The following is a 25272-nucleotide window of genomic DNA, read 5'->3' on the forward strand; positions in this document are numbered from 1 at the left end:
TGTGACGTTTGACAAGGTCAGAAGCAGAAAGGAATCCTTGCTACTACTCTTCCCTCCTCACCCCATTCCTGATGGCCCCCTAATCCCAGGCCACACAACGGGACACAGTGGGATGTACCACTTGGCATGCCAGCCTATGATGACCACCCCAGGGGAGCCTCTGCTGCTGGGAGCCTTTGGCCTCCTGCCCTCTGCCTGCCAGGTCTCTGTTGGCCAGGCCTCGCTCAGAGGCTGCCTCTTTCACAAGACTAGCCATCACCTCCCAGATTCTCATTCTGGCCCTTTCTAACACCACCGCATCCTGAGAACATTCAGCTTTTGTCACATGGAGACAGAATCTGTCATATGGAGATTTCTTTTTTCTTTTTTGTCTTTTTAGGGCCGCACCTGCAGCATATGGAAGTTCCCAGGCTAGGGGTTGAATCAGAGCTGCAGCTGCCAGGCTACACCACAGCCACAGCCACAGCCACAGCCACGCCAGGTCTGAGGCACATCTGCAACCTACACCACAGCTCATGGCAATGCCGAATCCTTAACCCACTGAGTGAGGCCAGGGATGGAACCCTCATCCTCATGGATACTAGCTGGGTTCGTTAACTGCTGAGCCACGAGGGGAACTCATATGGAGATTTCTGAGTGGTGGGTAAGCACCAAGTTCTGGAGTCAAAGTGCCCGAGTTCAAATCCCAGCCCCACCACGTGCCAGCTGTGGAACCTTAGCCACTCTATGCCTCAGTTTCCTCATCTGTGAACAGGGCTAAGTCGCTATTTTCTTTTTTTTTTTTTTTTTTTTTGTCTTTTGTCTTTTGTTGTTGTTGTTGCTATTTCTTGGGCCGCTCCCGAGGCATATGGAGGTTCCCAGGCTAGGGGTTGAATTGAAGCTGTAGCCACCGGCCTACGCCAGAGCCACAGCAACGCGGGATCCGAGCCGCGTCTGCAACCTACACCACAGCTCACGGCAACGCCGGATCGTTAACCCACTGAGCAAGGGCAGGGATCGAACCCGCAACCTCATGGTTCCTAGTCGGATTCGTTAACCACTGCTCCACGACGGGAACTCCTAAGTCGCTATTTTATAGGGTCATCATAAGGTTCAATAAGGACAAGGGGAGTGGACCTTCTAAGTGCTTTACACATATTAATGCATGGAAGGGACTCTTCATGGTGCCTGGTACATAGTAAGTGCTCAATAAACAGTAGCATCTTTCTATTAGACTCCAATGGATTAACAAGAACAATCTCTCAACACAGTTATAAACCCTTAAGGTTAAAGAATCTCACATGGTCCATGTGAATCACCACGTTGTCTGTGGACAGGTCCGGGGCTTGAACTGAGTAGTGAGCAAGTCTGAATTGAAGTGAACTAAACCGAAGGTGGAATTCCTAAAGGGCAATGAATCCTTGGCATCAGAAAAGCACCAGAGCAGAGCGGGGACAAGCTTGGGCTCTATGCTCAGTTGAGCCTGGTGTCAGCCCTCCTCCGCATCTCACTGGCTAGGCCACCTCAGTCTTGTCCTCTGTCTAGTAGAGGTGACAGGGCAGGTGTATGCTGACTGGTACCAGGCAAGTCTCGTATCCACCCTTCCCTGGTACCAGGGAAGTCTTGTAACAAGGGTGCCAGTGAATGAATGGTAAGTAAAAAGGGGGAGGAAGACGACGATTTGGGTACAGGCTGGACAAGGCAAACTGAAAGTGAAGAGAGGTTAAATCTGGGGCTCACCCCCACTGGGGGATCAGGGCTCACATGGTGTGCATCTGGGCTTAGGGCCATGTGTAGGCACTTAATCAATGTTCAAATGAGCCTGTCGTTAATACATTAGATTCCAGGTCATTTCTGGCCCTTTCAGAGTAAGAAAGTAATTTATAAAGGTGATTCTAATTGCTCCATAAGTTGCAATCAGAAGAATTCCTCACTTACTTTCTAAGTTCCCTTTGCCACGCATGGCAACTGGGCAATCAGATAATTCCAAGAGCAGAAAGCAGAACAGTGCAAACCCTGTGGCCCCCGAACAGTTCTGGGCTCATTCGCTGGACATTCAGGAAACGCCGCATCTTCACTTTCCATCAGGGCCTCTCCCTGCCCCATCCTGTCCACTCAACATAATCCCTAAGCAGCACCTGTCTCCTGATATCAGCCAAAATACACCTGGCTGATTGAACGGGGTGACTTGTGTATTGCTCACATCGGCCTCATCACTACTCTAGCCTGAGATCAAAATCAAGATGAAAGCCCGCTCCTGACTCCTTTGTGCTGGGTGAGAATCAGCCTCTTCCAGGGTTCTCTCACCGCACCCTGGAAATGGTGCAGGGAAATGGGCTGAACCGCAAAGGTCCGACAGATTTGGGTTGAAGAAAGGCATCTATCTGCCTTGCCAAGTAAAGGATGCTTTCCTGGGTTACAACACACAGCAACCTGCAAAGGGAAAACATGGACCACGGCCTTGACCTCCACAAGTATCCTTTGCAGAAGCAATGGGAGCTGGGAGGGGCTTCTGAGGAAAAGTAAGACTCAGGATGACGTGGACTCCTGGGCACAAGTGGGCTGGACTCATCACTGCAAGGAGGGCAAGCTGCCCACAAAGTCAGGCGGGGACCGCTCCCGCGCATGCGCAGCTAAGGAGAGGCCGCCGTGGTCCTCCAGGGTCCTCCTGGCCGTGATTTCCCGTGCATGGGAACCCAGGGCAGGCTGGTCCCTCCTCATCATATCTACTGCACATTGACCCAAGTGTGGAAGAGGGGCCATGGGGGCTAAGCAGTCCGCTGGGGCTTGTTGGGAGGAGAGAAAAGACTAATTATCCCAGTTATTCCCACAGGATGCTGGTACAGCTTCATTCCAGGTCAGGCTCTGTGGGAATAAACTGTGATGCTGCACGAAAAGGAAGGCTGGCCAAACGCCTCCAGGGGCCGTCAAAGGTGTACCCTCTACCAGCCAGGTGCTGCTCTGTGGGTCAGTGCCTCCTGAGTGGGTACCAGAAAGCCAGTGAGGTTCAGGCCAAGAGGAGGAGATGTGAGGGAGATGGGGGGAGAGGGGAGAAAGGGGGAGAGAGAGGAGGAGAGGAGAGGGGGAGGGAGGGGGAGAGAGAGGGAGGGGAGGGAAAGAAAGAGGGATACAAGAAAGGGAAGGAGAGGGAGGGGGAGGGAGGAGAGAAGAAGAGGGGAAGGGGAGGGGAGGAAGGGGGGGAAGGGAAGGGAGGGAGAGGGGAGGGGAGGGGGAGGAAGAAAAGGGCAGGTGGAGGAACAGGAGGGCCCTGAACACCTGCACCTCCACCTCTGCACCCTCCTACTTAAACTACCCTGGTTCCCCAAGGCCCTCCTGGCCCAACAACGTCCTCCCAGAGTATTTCAACCCCCTGCTCCTTAGGCTCATCCCTGTCGCTGAGCCCCTACCACCAGCAAATGTCACAACCTACTGCATCTTAGCCAGGCCTCAGGGATGCCCTAACCCTGCCCCATCTCCAGCCTACAGCACACATTCCTCCACTAGTTCTGGACCCTTTGCTCCCCTGTGGGCATCTGTCAGCCTTGGTAAAGGCTCTGAGCTCTGAGCTCTTGGCCCAGGGCTCCTGGGTGGTCTTCTGGGGCACTGAAGGTTAAGGACCTGCACCACAGCCCCACTCCAGGTCTTGCTTTGTCAAGACCACAGCGCCTTGCTGGGTCCAAGACCACACAGGCCCATTCCCGCCCCCGCTCTGGACACCCCTGGGGCTCAGGCTCAGCCTGGTAGAAGGCATTCCTTGATCGACCTCACACACTGGCCTCCCCGCACCTGCAGTGCCCCGCCCCCCAACCTGAGCTGTGAATTAGTTTCCAGGGGAGAGGACAACACAAATAGGCAAAGGCCCTCCGGGCAGAAACTCACCGGTAGATGCCCAAGCAGTGGCGTGATGCTGTCAGAAACATAGAGGATGCTGCCGTCCGTTGTCACTGCGATGATGAAGCCATCTAAAGCCTGCAGAAAATGCAACAGTTGAGAGCTCCTCAGTCATGCTTTTACAGAGGAGGCTGTTCCTGAAGCCAAGGACCCGGGGTTATGACACTGAATTTGTTTTGTAACCTTTCAATTATTTCCACCACTAGCCTCACAGCAAATTCTGTCTTGCACACAAGACAGTTTCTTTCTTTCTTTCTTTCTTTCTTTTTTTTTTTTTTTTTTTTTGCTATACCCATGGCCTACAGAAGTTCCCAGACCAGGCACAGAACCCATGCCACAGCAGTGACAATGCTGGATCCTTAACCTGCTGACCCACCAGGGAACTCCACAAGACAGTTTCTTACACAGCATTTGTGGATCCCAGGTAAAGTGCTCGGAAAGCACAAGATGACTCAGTGAGAAATGTGACTTCCTGGTACCAGAGAACAAAATTTACTGTGGAAATTACCTAAGTAGTTTTTTTTTCTTTTCTGGCTGCCCTGTTAGCATACAGAGTTCCCAAGCCACAGATCAGATCAGAGCCACTGTTGTGACCGACCTACCTACATTTAACCCACTGTGCTAGGCCGGGGATCAAACCTGCATCCTGGCATTGCAGAGATGCTGCCAATCCCACTGTGCCACAGGGGGAACTCCTACCTAAATCATTTTAATGATACTTGTACATTTGGACTGAATCAGAACTATCGCAATTACCATTAAAAGATGTCGGTGAGGAGTTCCCATTGTGGCATAGCAGAAATGAATCTGACTAGGAACCATGAGGTTACAGGTTTGATCCCTGGCCTCACTCAGTGGGTTAAGGATCTGGCATTGCCGTGAGCTGTGGGGTAGGCTGCAGACGCGGCTTGGATCTGATGTTGCTGTGGCGCAGGCCTGGAGCTGTAGCTCTGATTGGACCCCTAGCCCCGACTGGACCCCTAGCCTGGGAACCTCCAAATGCTACGGGTGAGGCCCTAAAAAAAGCAAACAAAACAAAACAAACAAACAAAACATGTCAATGCTATCTTATGGTTCCTATCCCCCTATCCCCAGTATCACTTTGAGTTCATGATAAACATTTATTAAAAGATATCAGAACTCACAGAGGCTTTAGAAACAGAAAGTTTGCCTTCTGGTCAGGGTAGAACTCTGCCTGCATTCAGTGTCATAGACATACCTCCTGAAAGATGGCTTTGGAAAGAATATTCAAATGAATCCACCCCAGTGCAAAGTAAGGCCTGAGGGGAAAGGGCTCTGTAAAGCAACGGTGTCCATGAACACAGCTGGTCCTGGGGATCCATGTGGGGGACTGGTCCCAGGACCCTGTAGACACCAAAATCCTTGATGCTCACGTTCCCAGAATCCATGGATCCCACATTCTCGGATGCGGAATTTGCAGACTGAATTTCAGAATGTCTAAGAAATTCCTTTGCTTAAACGCTTTTATCAAGTGCCTGCTATATATTAGGTGCTCGTGACAGAAATGAGAAGATGCCCACTGTCGATGTTTTCTCACAGACACGTTTGGCTGTTTTCAGATTGCTTATCAGGTGCTCAGAACACGTTCATAAGACACATGAGAAAGTGGATTTCTAACATCCAGACTACCTTCACCAGAGAATGGGGTCAGACTGGCAACTGGCACACCGAGAAGACAGGAGATTAAACACAAAGCCCATCTCACCCCAAACCAGTCTGTGGCGGGGTGAAATGCTCAGGGAGCCCATCACTATAAATTCTGACTGTTTCTTCACTGTCTGTACCATTGAAATACCATCTATCCCAAGTATGGGACTACTTCCAATTTGCAGGGGGAAAAAAAACCCCAAAGTGAAATGTGTTTTTGGAAATAGGTGTTTAGATAGTTCTGGGAACATTTTGCATGCACTCAGCTAGACCCTCCCAGGTGTCACCGAGCAGCTGCACAGCCAAAGGGCATAGGTTCTCTCAGGGTGGGGAAGTGAGGCTGAGCGTGCTGCCCCAGGACCCGGAAACAGTCCAGTCAGCACGTGGAGAGGGGCACCAATAGCATGTGGCACACGGTTCTTTTCACCAGGACAGGTAGCACGAGGGTCACTTATTATTTCATAGGTATTGCAGGGTTTAGGACTGAGAGATATAATGAAAGCACATTTCTGAAGTGGACCTCCTCCTCCTGGATGATATCTGTGGCTTCCAACTTTGCCCCTGCTGGGGACAGCCAGCAAGATCTGGAGACACTTCTGGTTGTCACTTCTGGGGTGGGTGCTCCTGGTGTCTAGTTGGATAGAGGCCAAGGATGCTTTAAGACACCTCTCCTATAATGCACAGATGTCTCTACAATAAAGAATTATCAGGTCCAAGAACGCCATTAGTCCCGAGCCAGAGAAATCCTAGAGTAGATGGGTCTTGGTGAACAGAGAAGTATATCCTAGTCAGTTTTCTTTCTTTTGCCCACAAGTATTTTACCAAATTTAAAAACAAATCATATTTGCAACACTCCTGGAGGTGAATTACTTTTAAGAGGTGTGGGCGCTGTTGATGACGTCAGCTGGACTGTTTTAGAAAAAGCAGATTAGGCTATCAGGAAAAGAAGCAGCAATACAAATTATCTTCTTGCACAAATTATCTTCTTGGCCCCCCTTTGGATCTGTAAAACAAGTGGCTGTTAAAAAGCTGAAGATATTTATAAACAGAAGATAACGCTAATCAGCCCATTGGCATTTTCCATCAAACACATGAGAACTGCACTGAGTCACTGCTTTAAGAACACGTGTTATGGTTTTAAAAGTCCCATCGGCAGCACTTGAGAGTGACTCAATGGAACGTGTTAGAAAAGCAGTGTGTCCCTCTTGTTGCAACAGGGACCTCTTGTTGCAATGGCGGAGCCTCAGAGATTCTAGAGATTCCATAATGGCCTGAGTTTCATACCTGCCTCACATTGGAGGGAAACAAAACCACCCTTTCTGCCAATTCCTGGTTCTGATGGAATGTTTCTCATCTTCCCTGCGACAATCTCTGGGCCGGGAGAAAAGACATACTCCCTAAGTGCCAGTCAACCAGAGTGCTTCCTTTTTGGGGTTTACTTGTTCCAGGGCTTAAAGCCACCATCTTGGCCAACATGGTTGGTTGGTCGGCAACCAAGTTACTGTTGTTCTATGAAATTCCACAATGTTCAGAGTTCTCCTGGAGTCTGGTGTGGGGCCTTTTGGGGAGAAGAGAAGGAGGGCTTCACGTCCGGAAGGTAACAGCGGTGCAGTTCCCTGAGGCCACATGGGTTCTGTCCTGCAGTCCATCCTCATTTAAAAAAGGAACCTCTTGGTTTCAAAGACATGGCATCTGGATTCCTCATGGTCCCTGAAATGGCTCTGCACAGAGGAGGGGGACGTGCAGCTGGAATGGGATGCACACGATGGAGAAGTGCATCATGGGAAATGACAGCATCCTCTCTTGCGGACCATCCTGGGGAAGGTTAGAGGCTCCAGATCCCCATCACCTGGTCTCTGTCTATGGATGAGCAATGGGGTGGAATAGAAGCCTAAACCAGACAGAGATAAATCTAAGGTTCTGGTTGTTGGGTTTCCCAGATGCTGCAAACTGCAATTTACCCAGAAGGCCTGCTTAGTTCACAGGCTTAATTTTAAGTCCAATTCATTCATCTAGCATGATTTCCTTTCTTTTTTTCTTTTTATGGCTGCAGCCATGGCATACCGAATTTCCTAGGCTGGGGGCTGAATCAAGAGTTGCAGCTGCTGGCCTAGGCTGCAGCCTCAGCAACCCCAGACCTGAGCTGCATCTTCAACCTACACACAATTCGCGGCAACGCTGGATCCTTAACCCACCGAGCAAGGCCAGGAATCGAACCTGAATCTTCATGGATGCTATGTCGGGTTCTTAACTGCTGCGCCAGAACAGGAACTCCCAATTTCCTTGAGATTAGTTTCAAGGAGTCTACACTGGGAGCAGAAGAAAGTACATAAAGTATATCCATACAAATCTAAAATCTTCTTTCTCCAAAACCTCTAGTTACCTAAGTCTCATTTCAGCCCAAATTTTTATCCATTTCTAACTTTATGAAAGTTTTGTTTCCTCAAATACTTTTGATACCTTGAAACTCACTGGGGGAAAAAGGGTTGTATTACAGGCTCTTAAAATGAGGCTGGGTGCTATAGGGTTCTGGATTTTAATGACTTCTCCCTAAGAACTAAAAGATAAAATGATTTTTGTGAAGTAGCATAATGATACATTAATTCAACATTATATTTCACAAGTTGCTCTAAATTTAACATACTTAACATGCATTGCTTCTGGAGAAAGTTCTGTATTTTCTTTAAATATAGTTCACTTGCAGATTTAAGTATCGTTCACTTCATGCAAATGTTCATTAATGCATTTATATTTCATAATATTTGGACATCTTCATTCTGGCATTTTCTTCCTCCCGTACTTTCTGTTTTCTGCATAGTTAATCTATGTAAATTAAAGTTTACATCAGTCTTATATAGGCACAGAAGACGGGAGAGAGAAAGACGTAGCTACTCTCTAAAACTCTGCCAGGAATGATAGACACAGCCAGCGTCTAACTCCCTCTGGCTCAACTCATCTGTCCTAGTTTTCTTCTGCTAATTCAAGGGCCCAGACATACTGCGTATGAGCCTTTCTCTCCACCCACTGTCATGTCCACGCACTCCCAGTCTCATCCCCAGTTTAGAAGTCAGCACCGGCGGCCGGATGTTTTCACAGCAACTTATCCTTGTCTATACCGAGAGGTTTCACCCACATAGAAACTCAACCTTGAGGAAGGCCATGCGCTCCGATCAGCCAGATTTCCTCAAATACAGCCCAGCAGATGGGAGAGGGCACTTAACTTTCCAGAGGGAGACATGTGAGCGTCCTTCCTGGTACAGAGAGAGTGTATGCTGGGTGGGGAGGCAGTCACATAGCCACATGTCATGCGGATGGAATAAGAGCTCAAGTTAAAAGCATAACTTTCTTTTTTTTTCTTCTTTCTTTTAGGACCACACTTGCAGCATATGGAAGTTCCTAGGCTCAGGTTCTAATCGGAGCTGCAGCTGCTGGCCTATGCCACAGCCATAGCCACAGCCACGCCAGATCCAAGCAGCATCTGTGACCTACACCACAGCTCACGGTAACACTGGATCCTTAACCCACTGAGTGAGGCCAGGGATCGAACCTACGTCCTCATGGATACTGGTTGAGCTCTTAACCTGCTGAGCCACAATGGGAACTCCTAAAAGCATAATTTTCAAAGAAGGATTTTGCTTTCAAAATGTGTCCTACTAAGGAAAAAATATAATCATGGCATTATATTCTACATAAATAAAGTGCAGAGATGTCATATTTCTCTCCCCTCCCCCTCACTCTCCCAACCTCCAATTCTGTCCTTGCCTGGCTCCCCCACTAGGTGTCCTCTAGTCTGGCAATGTGAGTGGGTCTGTCCTACAGTCATCGTGGCAACGGTACACACTCACATTAAGTTGGGGCTTCCTGATTCTACCAACTTGGTAGTCAAAACAAAGAGCAAGCAGGTTTCAAGAGGCTGTCTGTTCTCAGCCCTCTTTCCAGGATCAAGAACGGCTATTTACTTTGGGCACTGGGTCTTATCTGGAACAAGCAATCCATTAAGCTAATTGGAAAGTGCATCTCACCTCCAACATCAGCTGGGTGAATTCTTCATTACTGAGGAACGAAGGTTTCCAATCCTGCTGAATGTCACAAATTTCCGTTTGTGCTGAGACTTCTAAAAAAAAAAAAAAAAACAGCAACGTAAATAATCTTTTAGATTCAAAGACACCTAGAAATTGGAATTAACAAATGAAGCATATGACAGTTCTGCGTGATTTTGTGTGAATGTGTAGTTTAACGAAAGAAGCTGATATGAGGACATGTTATTCTGATCACCAAGGACTGGGGACTTGGGACATGATGAACCCATGTCCTTGACATTTTCACACCCTTTTGATGAGGTTTATGGGGGGAAGCACCCCACACTCTGCATGAGATGTAGCTGTGGCTAGCAGGGGGCATGATGCCCTTGAACTTCTCCGTGACAAATCCCATCCTTGCTGGCTGCAGTTAGGTAGCTATTGCCTATCAAGGCAGCAGTAACAAGGACAGGGATGGAGAGGCATAGCCTTAGGCTTCTTTTTCACAGTCAAGGTGAAACAAAATGCTTTAGGGTGCTGGGACTGCCAAAGTTCCAGAAACATCTTAGGTGTGTGGTACATAATCAATGTGTCTGTGCAAAACTTTCATTCAAAAAGAAACACTTGGGAGTTCCCATTGCGGTGCAGTGGAAACGAATCTGACTAGGAACCATGAGGTTGCAGGTTCGATCCTTGGCCTTGCTCGGTGGGTTAAGGATCCTACGTTGCTGTGGCTGTGGTGTAGGCCAGCAGCTATAGCTCCGATTCCGACTCTAGCCTAGGAACCTCCATATGCCATGGTATGGCCCTAAAAAGCAAAACAAACAAACAGACAAAAAACCCCAAAACCCAAAAAAACCCCTAAAAGATACATGCACCCCTATGTTCACTGCAGCACTATTCACGATAGCTCAGACATGGAAACAACCTAAATATCCATTAACAGATGAATGAAAAGGGTGGGGAAAAAATGTAATTGTAATATATACATGTAAGGATAACTTGATCCCCTTGCTGTAAAGTGGGAAAATAAAAAATATATATATATAAAATAAAAAAAAAGAAGATGTGGTACATATACACAATGGAATACTACTTGGCTATAAAAAAGACCAAGATAATGCCATTTACAAAAAAGACCAAGATAATGCCAGATGCAACTAGAGATTCTCAAATTAAGTGAAGCAAGTCAGAAAGAGAAAGACAAATATCATATGATATCACATATAAGTGGAATCTAAAATATGGCACAAATGATCCTATCTACAAAGCAGAAGCAGATCAGGGACAGGGAGATCAGAGTTGTGGTTGCCCTGGGGGAGAGGGGAGGAAATGGGATGGTCGGGGAGTTTGGGGTTGGTAACTGTAAACTGTTACCTTTGGAGTGGATGAGCAATGGTGTCCTGCTGTACAGCACAGGGAACTATGTCCAGTCTCTTGGGGTCGAACGTGATGGAAGATGGGATGAAAACAGGAATGTATATGTCTGTGTGGCTGGGTCACTGTGCTGTACAGCAGGAACTAACACACTGTATGTAAATAAACTATATTCTAAGAAAAATTAAAGAAAAATTTTAAAAAGAATATAATGGATTTTTTAGCATTTCCAGTTACTGAGGTACAATGTACTATACAAATACATGTTACCGAGTTGTTTTTAAGGCCAAATTTACCCTTCTCGAAACTTTTTGGGGTTAATCTGTACTTTGCCTGTTTCACGTTAACTACCTGGTTCTGCTATTATTCATATTTGTAAATTTCATAGTCATGGGTCTCCAGAGGACTCCTTAAACACTCTAGTTCTGCCTTGTTGTTTTTTTTTCTTTAATATAGTTGACTGACACTGGTTTTTGCTATTCATGATTTAGAGTAATTTCATTTTGCTTCACCACTTGGTAATTTCATGTAAATTCTTAGGATTTTTGTCAAGTTTGGGAAAACACCAATCAAGGTTCTTTCCTATAAGAACTGTAAAATTCCAGATCATTTCACTTTTTTTGGTTCCCTGAATAATCTTTGGGGCTCTTTTTCTGGTTGTTAATTTTGATTTTTATATGATTTTTCAAGGTTACTTTCCATTTATTTAAAGCGTATCAAATACTGGCTGTATTTCCCATGTTGTACAATACATCGTTGAGCTTACATTATACCCAATATTTCTACCTCTCACACCTGCACCCCTATATTGTCTATTCTTCCTCCAATTGGTAATCATTAGTTGGTCCTCTGTGAATCAGCTTCTTTTTTGTTATATTCACTAGTTTGTTGTATTTTTTATTTTTATTTTATTTTTTTAAGCTTTTTTTTTTCCCCCGCCTTCTCTAGGGCCACTCCAGCGGCATATGTTGGTTTCCAGGCTAGGGGTCCAATGGGAGCTGTAGCCGCTGGCCTACACTGCAGCCACAGCAATGCGAGATCCAAGCCGAGTCTGCGACCTATACCACAGCTCACGGCAACGCCGGATCCTTAACCCACTGAGCAAGGCCAGGGATTGAACCTGCAACCTCATGGTTCCTAGTCAGATTCGTTAACCACTGCGCCACGACAGGAACTCTTGTTGTATTTTTTAGATTCCACATATCACACAGTATGTGCCTTTCTCTGACTTATTTCACTTAGCATGATGTCCTCCAAGTCTATTCATGTTGCTGCAAATGGCAAAATTTTGTTCTTTTTTAGAGCTGAGTAGTATTCACTGTGTGTGTGTGTGTGTGTGTGTGTGTGTGTGTGTGTGTGTGTGTGTGTGTGTTAACATACATATACCACATCTTCTTTATCCATTCATCTGCTGATGGACATTTAGGTTGCTTCATGTCTTCTGCCTTTTGGAAAGAATTTTTGCTGTATCACTAAACATCTCTGATAAGATTATTATGCGTAGTACAAATGCTATACCGAATATATGTGTTTTTCCTCCATCTTTTTCTTTTGTTTTGTTTTGCTTTTTTAGGGCTGCCCCCATGGCATACGGAGTTTCCCAGGCTAGGGGTCGAATCAGAGCTACAGCTGCCAGCCTACACCACAGCCAGAGCAACACCTGATCTGAGCCGCTTCTGTGACCTACACCATAGCTCATGGCAATGCCGGATCCTTAACCCACTGAGTAAGGCCAGGGATCAAACCTGCAACCTCGTGGTTCCTAGTCAGATTCATTTCCACTGCGCCACAGTGGGAACTCCTTTTCCTCCATCTTTAATCAATGTTTTGCTCCCCTTTATGCAGTAAGAGTCTTCTTTAGGGATTATTTTCTTGGCGCTAAAAAAAAAATCCAAGTACCTATGATTCATCTCTTGTCTCAAAGTGAATCATGTGCTGTTTAATGACTTCCTAGAAAATGTGAATTGTTCAGGCAGATAATCAATAAACTTTAAAGTAGAAGAGACATTTAAAGCCCTTCTCCTTTGACCCTGGTCTGTTGGTAGTTTCTCATCATGGAGCTTGTTGAATATGTCCTGCTGTCTGAGTGAATGAATCTGAATGAAATCAGTGTTTCTGGTGAGCCTCCGCTGCATATCACGTGTGACTCTGCAAACTTTTATGACTTCAGTCCCCCAACATTCCCTGCAATGCCTGGCTCTGCAGGGAAGAGTCCTTCCTTCTCGATTTTAGGAAGCATCGCTGATACTGTCATACACAGCTGGATTTTTGTCTTTCATGATTTTGAAGGAGCACAAGAAAGCCGCTAACAGCTGTTGGTCACTGAACACAGGAAGAAACCCAGGAAAGGAAACCATGTTGGCAGGCAGTCAGCCAGCAGTGCAGACGGGGCCACCAGTGAAGGCCAGAGTGGGGACCCTCAAAGCTGGTGCCACAAGAGGCTGCACCCAGTGTAATGCATCCTGGGAAGCAGATGTGGGGTGCTCAATACAAACCTGGCCAGTTTTTGTTCTGGGGTGCCAGCTGAGGCAAGGAGAGGAGGGTGAAACATTCAGTTCCTCAGACAATTGGGTGCCTCCTTTTGACCATCTAGCTAAGAGATGGGCCAAGGCTATGCTGATGAATTAATCCCATAAGTGTCCCGCCCTTTCCCCAACACAGACGCTCCTCTGCAAAATTCTTTGGACCGTTAGATTAATTGTTTGCCCAGCAGAGTCTTTCTGGCAGCCCACATTTGATTTAGATGAGGTCCACCCAACTTTTGTTTTTTTATTTTTATTTTTTTTTTGTCTTTTTTGTCTTGGGCCGCTCCCGTGGCATATGGAGGTTCCCAGGCTAGAGGTCTAATCGGAGCTGTAGCCGCCAGCCTATACCACAGCCACAGCAACGTAGGATCCAAGCCGCGTCTGCAACCTACACCATAGCTCATAGCAAAGCCAGATCCTTAACCCACTGAGCAAGGCCAGGGATCAAACCTGCAACCTCATGGTTCCAGGTTGGATTTGTTAACCACTGAGCCACAGTGGGAAATCCAGGTACACCCAACTTAATGGTAAAGGAAAATGAAAGACCCATTTCTTTTATATAAGTAGCTTGCAGATCATTTGATAGGTCTGGATACTTTCTAAGCAACAGCATAATAACACTGGAAGCTGCCATTCCATTCTCTTTGATTTTCAGCAATCTGATTACCGCCCTTGCAAGTTAAGGCTTCACTCATAGCATATTAAAAAAAAAAAAATTAGGTTAGATACAATGTCTCAAAGCAGGCTAAACTGGGAAATATAAGTCAGTGGCTTTGTTTGTTTGTTTGTTTGTTTGTTTTGCTTTTTAGGGTCGTACCTGTGGCATATGAAGGTTCCCAGGTTAGGGGTCTAATTGGAGCTGTTGCTGCCAGCCTATGCCAGAGCAACAGCAATGCCAGATCCGAGCCATGTCTGCAACCTACACCACAGCTCATGGCAAGGCTGGATCCTTAACTCACTGAGTGACATCAAGGATCAAACCTGCAACCTCATGGTTTCTAGTCGGGTTCATTTCAGTTGTACCACGACGGGAACTCCAGAAGTCAGTGTTATAATCGCATCTCCGCTGGCATAGGATGAGACCAATGCCATATGCCACAGGTGACAGGGCAGGGTTAGCAAAGCAATAAAGTCAATATGGTTTCTAGAGGCAAGAGAAGCACAACCATCTGCAAGCAATTTTTAGGGCAACACTACAATTAACACCTGAACCCCCAACGTCTTCTATAGTTTAAGTTGTTGTTATGCTCTGGAACACTCACCTCCCAATAGCACCTGCTGTGCATGAACCAGCAGTACGACTTTAGGCTATATGTGGTCAAGGACGATTCTAGAAAACGGGACAAAAACTGTGTTGGACCGGGTGACAATCACCCTGTCCAATGGGCACATTTCTCCTTGTTCTGCAGCCGTCTCCACCCCCACCCCCACCCACTAAGGCAGACACAATGAAGGGGCACTCATGAGAAGTGGGATTCAATGTTGGGAGAAAACAATATCAAATCAGTGGAGACTCGACAGGGAGGGGAACACATGCAGGTCAGCCTGGCCCCATAGAAGGAACATTTAGACAGACAGGGATAAAGCTGTCCAATGTGCCTTGCTACTTACATAATTTAGGGGCTTCTCTCTTGTAACAGATACTGATGACACAATATTTCTCTATAGGAAATATGGTCACATTCTCACTTTGATTTGAATTCCTTCAAAGAGGAAAAGCATGCATTCTAGAGATCAAGGTTTATCTCCCAAGTTGAGAAAATAGGGATGCTTGACAGATTATTGAGGCAAGAGCTAGATAATTATGACTACCTGAACCTAATCACTGTGCCTTATATATCACGTGGCCTCCCTTCAGAATGAAGGCAGAAAGCACATCTACATCTGCGGTTCCTAACCCTGGATGCATGCTGGTATCACCTGGGAAGCTTTGAAAACACTGATGCTTAGAAGATGCAGTACACATACACAATGGAATATTACTCGGCCATTAAAAAGAATAAAATAATGCCATATGCAGCAACATGGATGGACCTAGAGATTGTCATACTGAGTGAAGTTAAGTCAAAGACAAATATCATATGACATCACTTATATGTGGAATCTAATAAAAATGATGAACTTATTTACAAAACAGAAACAGACTCACAGATCTTGAAATCACATCTGTAGGGGGAAAGGATAAATTAGGAGTTTGGGATTAACAGATACATACTAGTATATATAAAATAGGTAGCTAACAAGGACTTACTGTACTCAATATTCTGTAATACTCTATAAAGGAAAAGAATCTGAAAAAGAATGTGTATATATATGTGTGTGTATATATGTGTGTGTATGTATATACATACACATTCTTTTTCAGATTTATATATATGATTTACTTTGTTATATGGCTGAAACTAACACAACATTGTAAATCAACTACACTTCAATAAAATTTTAAAAATATATCGATGCTTGGGCCTGACCCAGGGGTATGGTGATAAAAGGTTCTCCACCCCTACAACAGCAGGGTTTGCCCCTTTCCATGGTATAAATTCTCAGACCATAGCTCATTTCATGCTACCAACTTGATGTCAACCGGCTTGCAAACCTCTGGAAAATTTAACAATGGTCTTTCGCAAGTTGGTATGAGCTGTTTCCAGCTTACGACCCAGGTTCCACTTAGAGATTCTGATGTGTTAGTCTGTGAGATGTGATCCAGTTCTATGTATTTTTAAAATTCTTAGGCAATTCTAAGGGGTCACCAACGGTGGAACCAACAGTCTAAGTGGGGCCACACAAATGAGTAGCTATAGTGTGGCTATGATAGCTGTAGCTATAAGAGCCCCATAAATCACCTCGTGCGGAGAAGCAGTATGGTATAAAGTAAAACACATAGGCTCTGGAGGCAGAAGGTCTGGCTTAGATTCTGCACTTTCCTGGCTGTCTGATGTGGGCAGCCCAGTATCTCTTGCCTCAGCTGCCTCATCTGTGAAATCGTACTAACTCAAAGGGCTTCTGGGAGGTTCAGATGAGTTACTCTATAGAGCCCTTACAACAGCACCTGCCTGGCTCAAGGTGAGCCCTGAATGAGTGCTGACCATGCTATCTTCTACCCCACTGCAGATGCCTGTGGGGTTCATGTCCCTTTGGATTATAAGTAAAGAAAACTTATTGTTTGCTTTTGTTTTTTGCTTTAATCCAAATTTTGGTGCAACAATTCTATGTCTCCATAAAATCTGTCACGCACTTTTCTATTTTATTTTGAATATGGAATAAGGATGAGTGAGATCTGGGAGTGATCTTGGTTGCATTTAAGTGGGTTGTGTGGAGTAAGCTTTTATCTTATGAAAAAGGCAAGATGGACACAGGCACCCCTGCTGTCAGGGGGCTGCATTTCTGCTGACTGATCCTCCCAGGTTCCAGATTTGACAATTCTATAATTCCACAGAGGACAGAGCCCAGCATAAATGTCACACTGATGAACTTGATCCCAGCTGTCCTATTTAACAGCTGTCCTGCTTCTCAGTGGCATTGACCTAGTTTGAGTAATTTGCACAAAATATCTTGGTAATCAAACCAACCTGCTATTCAACTGGGCTAAATCATTATTTAGGAAATATAACCATTGTGATTAATTTATTGGGGCAATCAAATACTGTTGCAATATTTTATTGTACTCCTGCTTGACTGTTCTTCCCTGACTTTTAACAAAAGCAATGAACATATTCTTTACTCTTCCCTGGGCAGCTTTGGGGAAAAAAGAGGATATATAAATACTGCCACATTTGCAATATACAATTATTAAAGAAATAATAAAATAATGACAAGTAGAATGAAATTTTCTAGTGTCCTGGCTGTGCCCTCTTCCATGAAATCATCCAATCTAGGAAAATGTGCAGTGAAAGAGAAGCGTCACGGTGAGCGGAGAAGAATTGTAATTATCTCCTCAATAATCTGACATTTCTGACTTTAATATGTTTGGTATCACAGTTAAGAAAAAGAAGGAGTCTGTTCTTTTTGCTTCTGAATAGCTCCTGAAGCCCCTAACAATTGTTCAATTTGTACCAATCATAGTGGAGCAGGTGTGCAGGGTGGACAGTGCTAAGAGGTAAAAGGATTTGAAGGAGAGTGAAATGGAAAAGAGGATGAGCTCAGAAAGACATACATTCAAGGATGGATTCAAGTGGTACATTCACATAACAGAGTACTAGACAGCAATGAAAATGAACTAGCCATAACACTGGAAGAACATTATGTTCATAACAGGTGCAAATAAGGGTCCAACAGACAAAACCAATCATAATGTCTGATTTCATCTGAAGAAGGTTCCAACAAACAAAACCAATTTTATTGGAACTCAGAGTTAACCTTTGGGAAAAGCAGAGGTAAATAGGAAAGAACAAATATTGGGGAAGCTTCTATTTCTTGATCTCAGTGTTGGTTCCTGGCTGTATTTACCTGGTGAAAACTAATTCGACTGTACAGTTATGATTTGTGTATTTTTTGCATGTGTGTTATAATACTTTGTAAAGCATTGAAAAGTTTAAAGAAAGAGCAGAGTCCTGGGATAACTGGACATTCATGTATAAAAGGATGAAACTTTGTTCCCGTCATGGCGCAGCAGAAATGAATCCAAATAGGAACCATGAGGATGCGGGTTAGATCCCTGGCCTTGCTCAGTGGGTAAAGGATCCGGCATTGCCATGAGCTATGGTATAGGTCACAGACACGGCTCAGATCTGGCATTGCTGTGGCTGTGGTGTAGATCGGCAGCAACAGCTCCAATTAGACCCCTAGCCTGGAACCTCCATATGCCACATGTGCGGCCCTAAAAGGACGAAAGCCCTAAATAAATAAATAAATAAATAAAATTTTGACCCCTTACCTCACTCCATATACAAAACATTAACTCAAAATGGGTCAAATACTTAAATGTTTAACCTACAGCTTATATCTAAAAACACTTAAATTATAGCTTAAAATGATAAAACTCTCAGAAGAAAATACATATATAAATCTTCATGACCTTCATAGACAATACATTCACAGATATGATACCTAAAGCATAAGAAGCCATCACCACCAGAAGAAAGATAAAATGAATTTCATCACACATGAAATTTTTGTGTATTAAAGGACATCAAGAAGAAAGTGAAAAGACAACTCACAGAATGGGGAATATATTTACAAATTATATATTTGATAAGGGTCTAGTATCAAAAATGTATGAAGCTCTTAAAATGCAAGAGCAAAAACAAATAATGAAATTAAAAATGTGCAAAGAATTTGAATAGACATGCTCTAAAAAAGATATACAAATGGCCAATAAGCCCATGAAAATGCTCAACATCATTAGACAGTATGGAAATGCAAATCAAAACTACGTGATATCACTTGTTGCCAACAAAGAAAGTTATAATATACACACAGACACAAACACACACACACACAGACAATAATAAGTGTGTATGAGGATATGGAAAAATTGGAATCTTCACACATTACTGCTGAGAACATAAAATGGTGAAAGTACTATGGAACAGTACGGCAGTTCCTCAAACATTTAAACACAGAGTTACCACTTGACCCAGCAATTCCACTTCTATGTAAATACTCAAGAGAACTGTAAACATATATCCACTCAAAAACTTGTATGTGAATGTTCACAGCAGCACTGCTTAATAGCCAAAAAATGAAAATGCCCAAATATCTATCAACTGGTAAATAGATAAAAGAAGTGGTATATCCAATAGAATATCATTGGGTCATAAAATGAAATGGAATCTAGATACTTGCTAAAACAGGGATGCTAAGTGAGAGAAGCCAGAAACAAAAGACCACATGTTGCATGATTCCATTGGTATGAGAGACCCAGAATTGGGAAATCTACAGACAGCAAACAGATTAGTGGTTGCCAGGATTTGGAGGGAGGGTGCAAATGGGAAGTGATTGCTAATGCGTACAGAGTTTCTTCTTGGAATGATAAAAGTAGACAGTGTTGATGGTTGCACAACCCTGTAAATGAGCCACAGAACTATGAAGTAGTAAATTTTATGGTATATGAGTTAATCCCAATTAAAAAATGGATTTGCCACTAAGTAAATTAATTATGTTTGATTTTTTTCCCCCATGGCGTAGCTCAGAAGGGCAAAGCATTTAGGGGAGGTGGCAGAGACGGATGGAGAAACTGGTACAGTCTGATCCAGTGAAAAATGAATACTGGGCATCACACCTCTGCAAGGCTGAATGGAAAGGCTTGTCCTGACCTTTTTAATCAAGATGCTCCCACTGTTAATATTAGCCACCCTACTTGGGCGGGTGTTACCAATGAGTCTGCTCTGGATTCCCTCGCTGGCTGATAAAGCAATGTGACACAGGTGAGTGTCCTGTCTCAAACCTGCTGGAGATGGGATTTTATTATTTTATTTTATTTTATTTTATTTTTTGTCTTTTTGCCTTTTCCAGGGCCACTCCCACAGCATATGGAGGTTCCCAGGCTAGGCGTCCAATCGGAGCTGCAGCCACTGGCCTACGCCAGAGCCACAGCAATGCAGTTATGGAGATGGGATTTTAGAGAGGGCAGAATTTCTTGGAAAGAGGAAACTGTGTGGGCTTTGCTGGGTAGCAAGAACCAAGCAGGAAGACCAACTTGATGGAGTCATAGCAAATGAACAACCAGGAGTGGAATAAAAGGGGGGGGGTATTGGAAAGGACTGGGAATTTGGGGTTAATAGATGCAAACTATTACATTTAGAATGGATAAGCATTGAGGTCCTGCTGTACGGCATGGGGAACTGTGTCCAATCTCTTGGGATGCACCATGATGGAAGATCATATGAGAAAAGTAACACATGTCTAGGTATGAATGGGTCACTATGTTACACAGCAGAAATCGACACAACATTGTAAATCAACTATACTTTCAAAAAAAATGTAAAAAATGAGAGGGAAAAAAAAAAAAAAAGAAAAGCAGAGTGAAGTGTAACTTTTACCATTGTGTTTCTGCAGAAATCCAATGACCTTTTCCAGCACGGTGGTTTTGTCCATTTTCCGCGTGTTGCCAGGGAGCATGGAGCTGAGCTCTTTGATAAGAACATTGAACTGGTCCCGACGCTTCTTCTCAGACTTGTTTCGAGAAGCTCTGTTTAAAAATAAAAATAAAATAAAAATTTTAAAAAAGGCACAGTTACTGGAACATTCCACTTCCTAAAGGCTTTATTATGGAATGGCGGTACTTTCAGTCAGAGTGTGTTCTGTTGGGATCTTCTTATCAAAACTTTTCAGGGAAAGGAGCCTTGGCCACGTTTCCAAGCTGATCGATGGGGACAGGTTAACATTATGCTAGACTCTTGGCCACAAGGAGAGATGGTATTCATAGTTCAATCCTGACACAGATGCAAAAAGCTTATAGATCAGGTCCATGGCTTGGCTTGTTCACTGACTCCAGAGAGTTCTAACCTTCGGAGAGCAAAAGACCCTCTTGTTTGCTAAGATAAACAGCCCAGAGGTTTACTCTTACTGCTTGCCCTCCACGCCAGAGCCCCCAGCCGCTAGGGCCAAGTCACGAGGGCAAAGCCAGGGGCGGGAGTGTCCAGCAGAGAGCCAGTGCCACCCAGGGTGTATGTCTGGCTACTACCCCAGGGCCTGTCAGCCTGTTGGGAAGTCCAGACACACCCCACAAAACCACCTCCAGGCCACAAATGGTCCTGAGCCAATGCGGCAGGAACCCACATGACCGTCAAGCTGCTACATGTGGCGGAGCCCTTTTAAAAAAAGGAAGGAGGAAACAAATGCATATTACTAAGGGAAAGAGCCAATGTGAAAAGGCTCCATGGTCTAGGACTCCGGCTCTATGACATTCTGGAAAAGACAAAACCATGGAGAAGGTAAAAAAGTCAGTGGCTGCCAGGGGTTGAGATGGGGAGAGATGAACACTGGAGCACAGAGTATTTCAGGGCTGTGAAACCGCTGTATGATGCTCCCATGTGGACGTGGGGCATGCACCTGCTCCACCCCAGAGAATGGACACCCCTGACAGTGAACCCTAAAGGGGAATATGGGCTTTGGGGGCTAATGATGTGTCACTGTAGGTTCATCAGTTGCAGCAAATGTGCCACTGTGTGTGTGTGTGGGGGGGTGACATGTTGATATAGGAGGCTTATATGTATAAGCACACGGCAAATGGAAAATCTCTGTACCTTCCACCCAATTTTACTGTGAACTTAAAATTGCTCTAAAAGCAGTTTATTTCAGGCTTCTTAAAACCAGAGTTGATATACAATGTTGTGTCAGTTCCTGTCGTGGCTCAGTGGTTAACGAATCCGACTAGGAACCATGAGGTTGTGGGTTTGATCCCTGGCCTTGCTCAGTGGGTTAAGGATCCAGTGTTGCCGTGAGCTGTGGTGTAGGTGGCAGACGCGGCTCGGATCTCGCCTTCCTGTGGTTGTGGCAGAGGCCCACAGCTACAGCTCCAATTAGACCCCCTAGCCTGGGAACCTCCATGTGCTGTGGAAGCGGCCCTAGAAAAGGCAAAAAAAAAAAAAAAAGTTTATTTTTTAAAACGACACACTAAACCTCATGCCCACAGACGAGATCCAAGTGGAGCTGCTCAGTTTGGGGGAGGGGATCTCCCTGAGATGTTGAGGCTCTGAGGCACCTGAGGATCCCGGGAACTTGGCTAGGTAAGTGTGGTTACAGGGGCTGCTCACCTGGACAAGGAGGCCCCTCCCCCTGAGGAAGGCTGGGAAGCAGGCGGCCCAGAGGCCATGGTCCTGAGTGACACACCACAGGGCAGGAGCTGGCTTTCAGCTCCACAGGCCCAGCCCCTCCTCCACAGCCAGCTTAGGCAAAGCTGGCCAAAGGCTGGGGATGCTGAGCCACCCCTCCCCACTTCACCCCAGATGGACTTGTTCCAGAAAGTCCTCCCAGCTGTGGGATCCATCACACTTGCTCTATCTGCTGGTCCTGACACCCTGGGGCCTGGGAACCAGGTGCCCAGGACAGCTACTCACCCACCAGGAGGCCACTGGCCAATATATGGTCAGGACAGGATGCTGATGGCTTGTGACAACTTGGCGGGTTCCCCTCAGAGGGATTCATCTCCCTTGGAGTAGGTACCCATACCCCCCAGGTGTCATAATCCATACACGTTCTGCTCCCCAGCCAGCTCTTGGAAACACAGGCACACATCCCAAACATCCTTTTCCTGGCCCCAGGATGGCCATAAGCATTCTGTTATTGCTACTTAATTACATACAACTTCTTTTTTTTTTTTTTTTTTTGCTTTTTTGGCTGTACCCACAGCACATGGAAGTTGCCAGGCCAGGGATTACAACCTACGCCACAGCTGAGCACCAGATCCTTAACCCACTGTGCCGGGTCGGGGGTGGAAGCAGCAAGACCATGGAGACAATCCAGGTCATTGACCCTCTGTGCCACAGCGGGAACTCCAACCTGTCTTTATTTCAACCCACCCATTCACAAGCCACCATTTGCTGATTGCATCTCAGTGTGGGCTGCTTCCTCACTAACACTTGAAGCCATTCTTCAAGGATCACTCAAAGTTCATGGCTGCCATTCTTACCCCAGGGTCTTTTCCTTTTTCTAACTCTTCCCTCCCTCCTACCTCTCCCTGGATTCTGGGGAGGACCCAAAACTCTCAAGGACTTTCTGCAACAGCCTTATCTGGAGCCGAGTAACTATCCTCACATCTGCTGTCTCACCATCACAGATGGACTGCAGGTGTAGCAGTAAGATGCCAAGGTGCCTTTTGGCGAGTCCAGGGTAAAAAGCAGTGTTCAAACACAGGGAAGTGAAGAAAGTCATCTTTTTAACGTTGCAAGAGACTATCTATGCATTATAAATAATTTTTTGGCCTAGATTTGAAGAGTGACATGCAACCTCCTTAGCCCCAAAAAAGCTCCATTCCTGTCCTAGTTTGCCCATTATAAATTATTTGTGAACCGATAACACCCAGCTCATTATGACTCTGTTCTTTTCTTCAATGGATGTGATGACAGCGAACACAGCCTGGCAGAGACGATGATGAAGGCTTATATCATTAGTGACAGGAACACAAGCTTGTTTCTGTCAGCCTCCGCCCGGGACTCACTATGGTGCCGGCTGGAAATCGGTCAGTGTCAGCCGGAGCCACAGCTCAGAGGCAATAGAGAGGAAAAAAAAAAAAAAAAAGAAGCCTTGAATGAGACCTTATTTCCAATGAGGAGGTTTGCTCACCAGGCTCCAGGACCACTACGTGTAAGGCACTGGGAAAACAGGTTGAAACAAACAGACTTCAGGTTTGTTTTTTCCTTGAAGGCATTATTTATGCTCAATAAAACCCACCCATTTTATGTGTGTAGTTCGATGAATGTTGGTAATTGTGGAACCACCACCAAAACTCAGAGGTAAAACAGTTCCTTCATCCTGAAAGGTTTTCTCCTGCATCTTTGCTATTGATCTCCCCAGGGCCACAGCCCTGGGAAACCACTCATCTGCTGTCACTGTAGTTTTGCCTTTTCTAGAATTTTGTATAAATGAAATCAGACAACACAGAGTCTCTGACCTTCATTGAGCATAAAGTTTTTGTGATTCATTCATATTTTTGCATATTTTAATATTTCATTCCTTTTAACAGCTGACTAGTATTCCATTAGGTTGTTTCCAGTTTGGGGGTTTTAAGAATAATGCCGCTCTGTTTGTACAACCTGGGGAATACAGCCAATACCTTGTAGTAACTGTACATGGAAAGCAACCTTTAGGAATTTATAAAAAAAAATTTTTAAGTTAAAAAAAAAGGATGCTGCTGCTTTTATATTCATTTCCACGTTTTTGTGTAGACCCAGGTGTACATTTCTCCTGGGTAAATACGTACATATGAAATTGCTGGGTCATATGATAAGCATATGTTTTAACCGAGAAAGATAACTACCAGACAGTCATACAAAGCAGCTGTCCTGTTTTTGCATTTCTACCTGCAATGTATGACAGTTCCTGTTGCTCCATGTCCTTGCCAACACTTGGCATTGTCAGCCTTTTTTTGACTTTGGCCATGGTGGTTTCAACTCCTTGCAGTTTTAATTGGCATTTTTTCTGATGGCTAGTGATGTCAAGCATCTTTCACATGGTTAATGCTCTTCTGTATATCTTCTTTGTGTGTGTGTGTGTGTGTGTGTGTGTCTTTTTAGGGCCACAACTGTGGCATATGGAGGTTCCCAGGCTAGGGGTCCAATCAGAGCTGTAGCTGCTGATCTGCATCACAGCATATGGTGGTTCCCAGGCTAGGGGTCCAATCAGAGCTGTAGATGCTGGCCTGCATCACAGCCACAGCAACACCAGATCTGAGCCACATCTGCGACCTACACCACAGCTCATGGCAATGCCGGATCCTTAACCCACTGAGCAAGGCTGGGGTCTGAACCTGCATCATGGATACTAGTCAGATTCGTTTCCGCTAAGCCACGATGGGAACTCCTCGTATATCTTCTTTTGTGAAATGTCTGTTCAAATCTTCTGCTCATTTTTCTATTGTGTTGTCTGTCTTCTTTTTATTGAGTTTAAGAGAAAGAGAGGAAGAGAGGAGGTCGAAGGAGAAAGGAAGGGTTGTATTTTAAATATACTTTGATATAAGTCTCACCCTTTGATTTGGAATGCTGGGCTCCAAGAACCCCAGGCTATCTTTTTTGGTGTCCCTCATGGGACAGTGGTTACACTGGTAGCACTTGCTGGGCACTTACTATGTAATAGCGCTATTTTAAGTGCTTTGCATGTATTCATTCCTTTAATCTTCACAATGGCCCTTTAAGGTAGGTACTGTTATCATTCCC

The 25272-nt window shown here is 45.0% G+C and overlaps 1 protein-coding gene across 3 annotated transcripts in view; it reads right to left on the minus strand.

Annotated features, from left to right (window-relative positions):
• NPAS2 (neuronal PAS domain protein 2) overlaps positions 1-25272 on the minus strand; it is a 191571-nt gene that overhangs the window by 59570 nt on the left and 106729 nt on the right. For all 3 annotated transcript variants that reach the window (XM_021087167.1, XM_021087169.1, XM_021087168.1), the window contains exons 3-5: positions 20440-20588; positions 9561-9652; positions 3859-3948 (exon numbers count right to left, since the gene is read on the minus strand). In XM_021087167.1, the coding sequence (XP_020942826.1) occupies positions 3859-3948; positions 9561-9652; positions 20440-20588 (331 nt within the window). The remainder of the gene's footprint in view (positions 1-3858; positions 3949-9560; positions 9653-20439; positions 20589-25272) is intronic.

This window comes from Sus scrofa, chromosome 3, assembly GCF_000003025.6.
Source record: "Sus scrofa isolate TJ Tabasco breed Duroc chromosome 3, Sscrofa11.1, whole genome shotgun sequence".
Taxonomy (NCBI): Eukaryota; Metazoa; Chordata; class Mammalia; order Artiodactyla; family Suidae; genus Sus; species Sus scrofa.